Here is an 11,953-nt window from a genome sequence, read left to right on the forward strand (position 1 = left end):
CTTCTGCTTCTCTAATGCTAACCCCCCCGGGCCCCGCCTCCTCCTCCCCGCCACGTCCAGCCTCCTCCACTGCCGACTCATTGACTCAGCAGCGGCAATGGAGAAGAACGCAGCGCTGCACAGATCACGGTGATCTGAACAGCGGTGCGTTCAAACCCATAGCGACCCAGGCTATGGCTATTGTTACGCCACGGCACCTAGTGTATAACTGTGCAGCGCTCAGTTCCCCCAGCCTTAACCAATTCCTGTGTAAAATGGCAGATACAGGTTTGTTTTTTTTAACTGGCACCCAGCAGAACCAACTGTTAGGGCTAGTTCACACGAAGCGTATTCCAGGAGCAGAGCAGTTACAGAACGGATGAAAACTGCATCCAATGTATTCCAATGGTATTTTGGGCTCTAGTTCACACCGCAGCGGTCAGTTCCAGAGAATGTAAAAATAACTGCAGCAAGCCCTATTTTACCTGCTCTGGAACATATGCAAACGTCCTAGAAGGCATTGAAAGCCCATTTTAGGCTAAAGCGGCCCGGAACGCGTCAAGAACGCGGCAGAACACACTGCACTGCGTGTGCAGAAACTAATGCAGATCTGGTCTGCATTTGGTGTGAACAAGCCCTTAGGTAGCTATCTATGCTTCAGCCTGAGAAGACTTACCTTCTACAAGAGACCTCAGAGATTGGGTAATACCAAAAGCTGTGCCATAGCTCTGGACCTGGAGAGCACTCTGTGGCTAACAGTACACTGAGGTCTGGAAAATGCCATTATGCAGAGCCCAGCACCAGAAGGTCACATTCCAGGTTAGCCTTGCAATTATTCAGTCCAGTGAGGACTAGGTACAACCTCCATAGCTATTACTGAAAAAAAGGCTAGCAAAAAAAATATAGTTTTTCTCAGCAGTTAGGGGGGAAAAGACATACAACCTATTAAGACACTTGCAAAAAAAACCCTGAAGCATGATGGTTGGAGGCGAAGCTTATACATGGGCTGGCTTCATGGTTTCTATGTTTGCCAGTGCGCCAAACTCTTGAAGGTGGCAGTATAACCCAAATATCCAAGAACTGACTACATTCCAGTGTGTCCCTCAACAGAGGATAAAGAAAAAATATTTCCTGAGAAAATATTGCTAGCCAGACAGGCCATGCATGCACCTCTGTAGGTTGCCTAATGTGTATAGGTCTATATAGAGTAAATACTACTTGGTTGTATCAATCATCATCTGTCAGGACTACTATACACATTACGTGAAAACAAGAGACTTCTGCATTATTTGTTGCATGAAAAAGAAGTCCTATTGGTGACCTCTAGACCCAAATAAAATTAAACATTTAGAACATTTCTATAGACCATAAAGAAAAATATTTTCTCTAAGCAGAATAAACAAGCCGTGACTCTCCCCTGCCCTTCCCAGCTAAATTATTATTGTCTCTGATTTTTATGGCTCCAATGTACCACACAGTAATCTATAATATGGAGTACCCGAGAAATGAATTGTTACAACAGACGCAAAACTGGAGGCCCTGGCTATTAGAATCAAGGGGGGTAGGGAGACAAGGGAAGACAATGGGAAGACAGACAGGAGAAAGAAAGGATGAGGGAGGGAGGTGTTCAGGTTGCACGTAGGTGGGATGCTGTAGAGGGGTGATTAGAAATCTATTAGATTACACAGAGTCGGCGTGAGGTGGGTGAGGAGAAGTACTTATCAACCCAGGGGGACCAAGTTTTTTCAAATCTGCTCATATGGTCATTGAGTTGAGCTGTTCTTTTTTCCTGTGACATGACCCAGTTGATGTGGCTAATTACACTGTGGATACTAAGTGGTTTTGTGAGCCAATTTTTAGCAATTTCCCTCTTTGCTGACGTGCATACATGCATGGAGAGAGAAAAGTGTTTACGGAGAAGGTCTTCAGGCTTACGGTTTAGTAATGCATGATAGGGGTCTTTGGTGAGGGGTTTTGAGAACAGTGACGATAGGAGGGCAAACACCTCATCCCAGAAGGACGAGGCCTGGGGACAGCTCCACCATGTGTGGAAAAAGGTGCCTGGTTCCGGACAGCCACGAAAACAGTTTGGGGAGCAATCGGGGTTATAGATAGCCACTCTGGCTGGCACCATGTACCCACGCATGAGGACCTTGTAATTGATTTCCAACATGCTTGCACAGCGCGAACTGGATTTAGCATTTTCCCAAGATTGTTGCCATGTGTCTCCACCAATGGGAGACCATCGGAGGGTATAGGAGGGAGGAGGCGTATCCGTGGGGGAGATCAGTGCGGCATAGAGGAGTGAGATGAGCCCCGGAGTGTGTGGGTTGTCGTGGCAAACCCTTTCAAATGGAGAGAGCCGTATGTTATTAGTGTGCTGTGGTGTGAAAGTGTTAACGAAATGCCTAATCTGGAGGTACCTGAAGATTTCCTTACTTGGGAGTTGGGTATGCTCTCGGAGGTACGGGAAGGATTTAGTGCCTGTATCGGTTCGTAGTTGCCGAAGAGTGGTAAGGTTACGTTCCGACCACGCAGAAAATCTTAGCGGATGGTGTAAGGCAGGGGTGAAGAGGGGATTTGCCAGAAAAGACATGAGAGGTAAGGTAGGGGAGAGAAGGCCATGAGAAGTTTTAACTGAGTCCCAAAGTCTTAGAGAATGGGACGTAATCGGGTTAGATATGGGTGGTCTCTGTTTCGGGGTTAGCCATAAAAGGTTAGCAGCCGAAGTGGGACTCACCAGCCTTGTCTCCAAAGTCACCCAGGCCGGGGTCTCAAGGACCGAATTATATTTTGCTAACTGTCCAATTTGTGCTGCCAAGTAATACTTGTGTAAGTGTGGAACTGCTAAGCCCCCCTGAAGTTTTGGGAGATAGAGCGTGCGTCTGGGAACTCTAGGTTTCTTATCCCCCCATATAGTTAGACCTGTGGGATCTATTCTCCATGTCCTCCAACTTGGACAGGAGCTGTGAGTTTTCCTCACGGAGAGTGTCAATATCGTCAGTGACAGAGGATAGATCAGCCTTAATAGTGTCACACTGGTCTTCTAGAGCTGCAGTGCGGTGCCCAATGTCACGAATTTCCTTTAGCAGTCTATCTGTAATTTGCTTGGAGGTGGACTGGAGCGCTTTTTGCAGCATGACATCAAATCGCTGCAGGAGTGCGGTTTGCGAGCGGCTCCGGGGACGTTCCCCTTCATGTATGTCCAGATCTCCCTCCTCCATCTCGCTACTGGAGACCGAGGCTCTGCGGGCCTGAGTCACGTGAGCGCGAGCTTGCGGCGCCATCTTAGCAGAGGCCCGGGCCATCGCCTCGTCAATGGGTTGTTGTTTACCCTTCTGAGGGTTGCGGGCGCCCGAGACTGACATCGTTACCTGCTGCAGGGTGTCCGATATCCGGTAGGGTAAGTGAGATTGGGGAGCGGGATGCTCCGTGCTATGTCGGTAAATGCCTGGGTGAGCCGCGGAGCAGTCCTAGAAGGCTACCTCCATCGGCGGCTTCGCGCATGCGCTCCAGGCAGTGTTTTTTTTACACAATATTTTGCCTACAGAATCTGTGGCACACTCCACACTTTCAGGTGGTGGCAACTATGCTCCCTCCATGGATACAATAGAGTAAGTGTAGCCACCCTGGGACAGAAATTATATTATTCATAGGATTACTAGGAGAAAAAAAGCCAGAAAAAGAAGAACTAATGCAGCCACCTTATACTGAAAAGCTGCTATGCATTAAATTTATATTGTTTTGTTTAGCAACTTTTATCTTTTATTGAATTTCCAACTGAAAATGATATTTCCAACCAGGTCCACCATCAATCTTGGAATAAGGTTAACGTTTTAGGAAAACCAGAAAATGAGTATGTTACAATAAATACATGTATACAATCATAACTATAATCCTAATTTGCCAAGAAAGGGGAAATATACTACTATTGGTTATCTCTAAAAAACATACATTTTCCAAATTATTCATGCTTACAACTGTCCTCATTATACAGCTTATTCCAGTTAATTTTCATATTGTAGGCTCTTCACAATTAGACAGGGCTCAAAACCCATAAGTATTTTTTGCCTGGGTACCCTTACCATGTACTTCATCCATCATTTATGGAACGCAGCCTTACACACAGAGGATAGAATATTCTATTGATCCCTATGAGCTTTATACTTTGCTATAACCAAAAAAGGTCTGTGGTAGTATACTGTACCATTTAGAGACAATTAAGCAAATAAATGTTTATATTTAGGGCTTCATTTATAAAATGTCTGCCTGACCATTCACATGGCACTAGCGCCCCTAGATGGCTCTAACCAGAATAGGAAGTTTTATAAATGAAGCCCTTTGTGTCCTTTTAATTACAAAGTAGAATTTAGAGGATTAGGAATACATTCTGCTCTAAAAAAGCTCTACTGTGCTACAGAGTATTATCTAGATAATAAAAAATCCATGTAATTTGCTGTCACGCTTTACCTAGCTCCAGGAATTTATACTGAAAGGAAATAGTCAAGCCTTATGCTCTCTAAATTAGGTCAAATTAAGTTACTCAACTTAAAAGGTAAAATGTCTATTTCGAGCCGTTCACCCTGGCATCACCAGGTGTTGATCTGTACTATCACTTTTTATTATACTTCCTCTAGTTAGGGTACCAACATCCATACACATTTGTAAGACATTCAGATAGTCATTAAATCAATATCATGATAATACTCAGTGTTAAAGATTTCTGACAGCAAGAGCTACAGAAGAGACACTAAATACAGTCATTGTAGAATGATGGCTTCAGTTGTTAATATTGAGAGCACCCTGGAGTACTGCCAGCTAAAATACTGAAGTTTGATCTCTACAGAATCGGAACTAAATGTAATCACCGATCACTATATTTACTTGTTAGAACTAGAGATGCAGCGATACTGGATTTTCAGTATCGAGTACCAATATTTATATTTCGGTACTCGTCAATACCAAGTACCTATACTTCTGCTAGCACGGAGCCAGCTTCCCGGCAATCAAGAAGCCTGGAGACGGGTAACGGCATGCCACACAAATTCATGATTGGCCGGGAGGCTGGTTCCATGCTGTTTGCCGGCTCAATGCAGATTGACTGGGCACCCAGCCAAACATGGAGCCGGCTTCTCAGCCAATCAAGAGGCCGAGCAGCGAGTCATTACCTTCCGACCGGCTTCCTGATTGGCCGGGAAGTTGGGAGTAAGTATCAGAGAATTTGGACGAGTACAAGTACTCGCTAAAATACTTAGTATCGGCATCGAGTATTTTTTTTATAATATTATGCAACAATATTCTAACTCCTTGTTATAACATTGTTGCATAAAATGCATGGTTATACACATTTAAATGTTAAACTATATAATTGATACACTGGTCCTTAATGCTCTATAGTTTTTACAATAGTGCATCTGCTCTGACTGTTTAATGTATACTGTACTGACTTTTTAAAAGCTGGTGGTAAGAAGTCATTGAACTAATGTTGTAGCTGTAGTGCTAATTCTTCAAAGGTTAAATAGCAGGTGGACTGATCGCAGAGCCGAAGTTTGACCTACCTATCCGTGGCAAGCTAAAAACAGGTGTAATTCACATAGAGTTTAATAGAATCCTATCCTCTCCGTTTATAGTGGTTCAGTCAAACAAATAGCGGACTTTTTTTTTTTTTTATTGTGTAATTCTTATCCTTCATATTTGGTTACTCACAACTCCAGCAATGGCAACTTCCAAATTAGCATTCCTACAGGATTCCTTTAACGTGTTGTCAGGCTATGGACATTTACCTATAGTGAACAAAGCCTGCGCTGATGGAAAAATGATCAGTAATAGTAAAAAAGACTCAATAACTCAAAAGGATTATTAATAAATGCAAAGAAGCTAGGAGCTGCTGAACTAAGGCAAAAAGCCCTATAAGTCAGAGAGATATGGAGTACATATGGATTTTCGTTGGGCACATCACGGAATTAACACATATTGGATTTCACTGTTGGGGTGTATTCTTTGGAAGAAATAGACATTGCACTAAACTTTTTTTCATTGTTTGATGGTTCTTAAAATTGTGCATCTTATATTCGTCTGAAGAAAAAAGACTGAAAGAACAAGACATTCTTGGGCGATATAAATTTTTATTTTTTATATACACATATTTATATATTTTTTTCATTACTATGAGTTTGATTTAAATATTAGATTCACGTTTGTAATTGCTCGTTAGATACGAGAGATCGAAAGGAAACACTTTCCTATTCATTTTTGTTTTTACACATGGTTGAGACTGTTATTATATTTTGATGTTTTTTTTTCTTACAACATTGTTTCACTTTGATACATGTTTTTCACAGCACTTTGTCGTTACAACGGCAGCAGGTTTTGACACAGTTTATTGCTGTGAGTGATTTCACGCACCTTAGATTATTTTTCATACATTTTTAATATATGTTATTGGGATTACCACCGATTGGTACTTATAGTCCCATCTTATTCTCTTAGAGGTGTTTGATACATTTAATTTATTCCATTTGTGAATGCACTTGAATTAACATTTATTATAGCTATTCGGATTTATGACAGAGGCTTTTAGCACTGTACTCCATATCTCTCTATGGACATTTACCTATTCTTAACAAGCAGTGAAAAACCTTTAAAAAAAGCCATAATTGACCTCTGTAGCTGCAGATTATGTTGAGAAATCCACCCTCAAATTGTAAAGCTGAAGTTCTTCTCTCAACTGCCCGAGAGATAAAAACCTGAACTACTTTAGTGCTTCTGCTGTGAAATTTGAGGCTGAATTGCTCCAGATTACTAGGAGCTAGGGAGGTCAGTAAGGGTTAATGTTAATTTACTGCTGGTTAACAATATTTAAACTACCTGAATGTCCACAGCCTGGACTTTAAGAAGCAGCTTTAGTGCAAAGCCACCCCAATACTTTCAAATATGCAACTGGAAACTCATAAAAACAAATATTATGAAAGCTGCATAGGCATGAATATGATTCACATAGCACATCATCATAAAGTAATCAGCCCTCTATTAATAAAATCCAATAGTTTTTATTAGGCAAACTGAACATTGTGTGCATTTCTACATTAATCCTTTCACTAGCCCTGCAAAATAAAATGTACATCTAAGGCATCCTTTTACATGTTTGCAGCAGCCAGAGCACATGGCGATCTGTTGTAGTGCTTGTAGAGCAGTGACACACTTATGTACAAAGAAATTCATACAGTATGCACCCAAGAGAGGGTTTACATTATTCCATAAAACAGACAGAGCTAGACAATGCAATTTATTAAACAAAGGTATTAAACCACTTTTTTTATGGAACAAAAGTGAACAGATGATAACCGCATGCCTTATACACAGAATTTAAGCCCATAACCACACATAAAAAGGGTGTCTTTATTTTCAACAGAACTCTTTAAAGGCCATTTAAATTGGACCCATCAGCAAGTCTGCATGCATAAATTACTGGCATATCACAATATGCAGCAACATCTCCAATTTCAAAACTACCTTTTATTATTAAAAAAGCAGTTTTTCAAGCTCCAGTCTAGTGAATGAGCCTAGTGCCAGACTCTAAAACTCTGCCCGAGATGAGCCATCCTGAAGAAAACAGGTAAAAAAAGCTGGTTTTGCTTCATCTTTGCCAATACAAAGTGGCGCCAAAGAAATCTACAGCTTTGTAGCAGCACAGATATATTCTTTCTCAGACTAGCACTTCATGCCCTCCCTGGGAACTGTTGACAAGCAAAACAAAAAGGAAAGACCACCAATAGCTAGTAGATTGTACCTCTTATTGGCCCACCTGCAAGTGGTATTTTAGTTATGAATGAATTCTGAAGGGCCAAGTCCCTCCTTAGCTTCAGCAGACGAGGGTTTTCCTGAAATCACGGCTGTATTCCTGCCCCCTCTGTTATGTTCTCCCCCACAGTGGAGTGTTCTCACTCTTCCTGTTGCATTCTCAATAATACAAAACATACTAAAAACACATAGAATGAGATCCTTTCATGTAAGAATCCTTAATGGAGCATCTACTGAAAACTGAATTTCAGTTTTCACTGACCTAATGCATTATGCATGAAACACACCTTTACGATGTGCAGTTATCAGCAAAATATAAAAGGATTATTCTAATCTATAGTATTAGATGCAATATTATCCCACATTTCTGCACAGTAAGTCCCAAATAAATACATCTCAGTTTCATGTCACCCTTAAATAAAAGGCATTGATATTTACCCCAAAAGAAAATATAAAAGTATGCTCCGTATTTTACCAACATACAGAATCATTTACACAGGACGTTGTATTTATGTACCTGTGACAAATAGGCCTACTGAATAATCCAATACAAAGAGCAATCATCTGCAGTAACTCAGAACATCCAGACTTTATTTACTGAAGATCAGGAAGAGATGACATCTGGTTGAGTACTGTTGCTTCTTTTTTCTTAATAAACAAGATTGATAGATTATTTTCTATAACTTTTTTGTGTAATTGCTATAATATTTTATGTTACTTGCAGTACTAGACACTCGTTTTACCGGTAGTATGCCAATTAAAAAAGAATTGTAAAACCGACAACTGAAGTAATGTTGGTAATAACACATAAAAGGTACAGCAGGGTATGGCGTGAATGTTTATTACATATGGTACTAGCAATAACGAAGACAAAGCAAGATTTTCGAAAAGTGGCATTTTAAACTTTCCTTTGGAGTGTTACATACTTCAGATTTTCCTTGCTAGCGATGCATGGTTTTTATCAAGAGATGCAACATATTTGACAACTGCTTGGAATAATAAGGCTGTGTACTGTTCAGTGATAGTATGGATAATGAATGTTTGGAAACTCTAATTGGTAACACTTGTCATAGAAATATTTTATCATAATGGAAAATGTATAGTGCTGCCACCTTTTCAGTAAAACATTTTTATGAAATACAAATGTGTGGCTCCTGCAGCTGATCAATAACTGTGGTGAAAACGGGTAGTTCATAGATATTAAAATTAGCATGTAGAAGACAAGCCTGCTCATTGTGGCTGTTGATCTGGCCATTTATGGAAGGTTTGTTTCTGTATGTCCATACTCTTGGGAGATCTCCAATTCACCAAACATGCACATATACTATTCCATGAGGTGAAAGTATGGAGTATCCCATGTAGCGATGGTCCCTGAACAGTATATGTTACTGTTGTAGAGTAGTGTAGTGATGCATTGGATTATGCCTAATGAATTAGCTGAGAATAGTACTTGCAATATGTCTAGCATGGTGTATCACTCCTGATCCTCATGTGATGTGAACAATCATGTACCATAAATGGTGAGATTGTTGTATAATTGCACTGGAGCAGTATCAGCTTGGGTAAAGCAGCCACCATTATAACAAAGCAACATCATTTTAGAAATCTAACTTATCATTTTTCTCACGAGTTTGTACTATGATACAGTAACGATCTCTTGTCTTATCTTAAAAGTTCCATGACTGCAAAGAAGAGACAAAACACAATTGTGCGTGTAGAATGTTTAGCTTTCATCTGCACTCATCAATAAACTAAGAGCTATTTAAGTTTAAACAGGCTGGCCAAGATTCTTTCAGAACAATCCACCCGACGTTTCGATTGGTCTGAGCAAATTTCCATTATTTGTATAGCGTAAAACAGTTAACACCTAATGAAATTTGCTGGCACACAGCAGAGTCGGTGTCAAGGCTGTCACATTGTTTTCATGTAACAGCTGGATGTAGAAAGTAAAGCAATACCACTTTAACAAAAGTTTGTTCATGCTAGAGCCTGCTATGTTTGTAATGTGTTTCAGTGGTTAGACGCAGCAGGAACAGAAGTGTCTCCTTAAATAGACTGGACGCTCAGCTATGTACTTGCATACAAGCCTTGGGCTAAACCAAACAGAAAAATTAGGAGGAACAATCCTGCATGACCGCACACTCCCTCGCAGTGTTTTTAACATGCTTGAGGGATTGACTGATCTAGATATGTTCTGTCTAGACAGAGACAAAGTCATACTGTTCTGTCATTTCCAATAGGCATTCTCTGGCTCAAATCCTACTCCATTGACACCTAAAATGATCAATTAGAAGAGATGTGACAGCATAATAGGGTGACTGTCAGAGTGTTCATAGCAGATTTGCTAACTGGCCACTGTGGAGTCCACAGGTCGCGGTGCTTAGTTTACAACCGCTTCTTGATGAGTTTTTCCAGTTTTCGGATCCGTGACGACTCTTGCTCAGGCGTCGGAGTCTGAAGAGCGACAGAACTGTTTTCAGAACCAGAAGGAGGTGTTGGAAGTCGTTGTCGAAACAGCTCAAGCATTGAACTCTGTTCACTTCTTTTCAAGCCCTAAACAAAGGAGGGGAAAAAAATGTAACGAAACAGATGTAAAAACCAGAACTGCATGTAACATGTATTAAACTGTTTTACATGCTTCCGTATGTCGGAGATTGTAATAGGGGTAATTCACAAAATATTAATTTTGAAACCATCTGTTGTTTCCAAGTATAATTCATTAGTTTCCAGGATGTTCAATAATGCATCTGCATGTAACATAACTTACATAAAACGTGTCACTAATAAAGCAAGATCCCCTTGTTGCAGAACTGACTGACATGCTAACATGTACTGTATGTAGACCCCATTTGCTCCCTTTTGGTCTGTTAAATAGAACATTAAAAGTGTTTTGTTTATCTGTTTGTTATATGCAAAAATACCGATTGATCATGTCAGAAATTTTTGGCAGATCAGCAGGTATTTTTCTTTACATGCGGGGTTGATAAAGGGATAAAAACATGGGGAAATGTGCATTTATTGCAGAGAGTTACTGCATGTTTTGTTTTGTGCCCTGACATACGCTAACTTTTTTATTTAGTAGATAATGTGGTAGATAATCAATAGCTTAAGTACCTTTATCTAAATTGCCAACAATGATGCATAGAGATTTCTAGCTGCATATAGATGGATCTCATCATACTACTATGTGTCTGGGTGCTGCAGACAATTATTCAACATTGTGGCAACTAGACTGAATACGATATTGCATTGCAATATTAATCCGGTCATTGGCACACTATGGGCAAATATGTCTGAATGGTAAACTTCTGTAGGCCCCAGTACTAAACAAACAATATGTAGAAATGTTGCTCAGCTGACCATTATTATACACACAATAAACAGAGATGTCAAACAAAAGAACAGACAGAAATATATTTATATTCCATTTTAGTTTGCCAAGCTAAAACAAAACATGTTTTCTATTTTAATGTCTATGCAGTATACAATAGAAAACGTTGCAATTAAAAGCTTGCTGCCTGTTCCTAGTTGATATTACAGAGTTCTTCATTGTAAAGGCATCTGATTAAATATAAAATGTACAGGATGCTTTATTAAAGCAAGCTGTATGTCATGCGCACATATAGAAAGCTATCAATGTATGCACTCTGGATGGCCTCGTACACGTTTAAAGTAATTCTACATTTGACTTTGAAGCGCAGTGCTGACCAGCAGAAAATGTAGATTATGTAAAGCAATCTAACAGTTCAGAGAAACTAGCAGAGAAGCGAGCAGATGTTCTGAAATGCAGGTTTCCTACAATAGTGCTCAGAGCCCATCGGGGAAACATCTGAAAGCAGATTTCCAGTAATTACTTGCAGTCTATGTAGGACATTCTTTCCTGTGTTCATTTCCATCATGGCACTGCTCAAGAACATGAAAGCTATTAGCCTATGTTGCCTTAATAGGAGCAGCAGTAGCATTATAATAGATATCAGCAGTTATCTTCCAGTATGTCCGAAAAGCTGGACATATAATTGACTATCATATAGTGCACAGAGATTATATATATCTATATATCTATATATAGATATATAGATCTATATATATATAGATCTATATATCTATATATAGATATAGATCTATATCTATATATCTATATATAGATATATAGATATAGATCTATATATATAAT

General features: G+C 39.8%; 1 protein-coding gene across 2 annotated transcripts in view; it reads right to left on the reverse strand.

The window, feature by feature from the left end:
* Nucleotides 1-9,357: 9,357 nt before the first annotated feature.
* VPS53 (VPS53, GARP complex subunit) overlaps nt 9,358-11,953 on the reverse strand; it is a 136,718-nt gene continuing 134,122 nt past the window's right edge. For both annotated transcript variants that reach the window (XM_018564118.1, XM_018564117.1), the window contains one exon: nt 9,358-10,332. In XM_018564118.1, coding sequence (XP_018419620.1) covers nt 10,165-10,332 — 168 coding nt within the window. In that variant the 3' untranslated portion in view covers nt 9,358-10,164. The remainder of the gene's footprint in view (nt 10,333-11,953) is intronic.

The sequence above is a fragment of the Nanorana parkeri genome, unplaced genomic scaffold (genome assembly GCF_000935625.1).
Source record: "Nanorana parkeri isolate BGI_ZX_2015 unplaced genomic scaffold, ASM93562v1 scaffold726, whole genome shotgun sequence".
NCBI classification, from domain to species: domain Eukaryota; kingdom Metazoa; phylum Chordata; class Amphibia; order Anura; family Dicroglossidae; genus Nanorana; species Nanorana parkeri.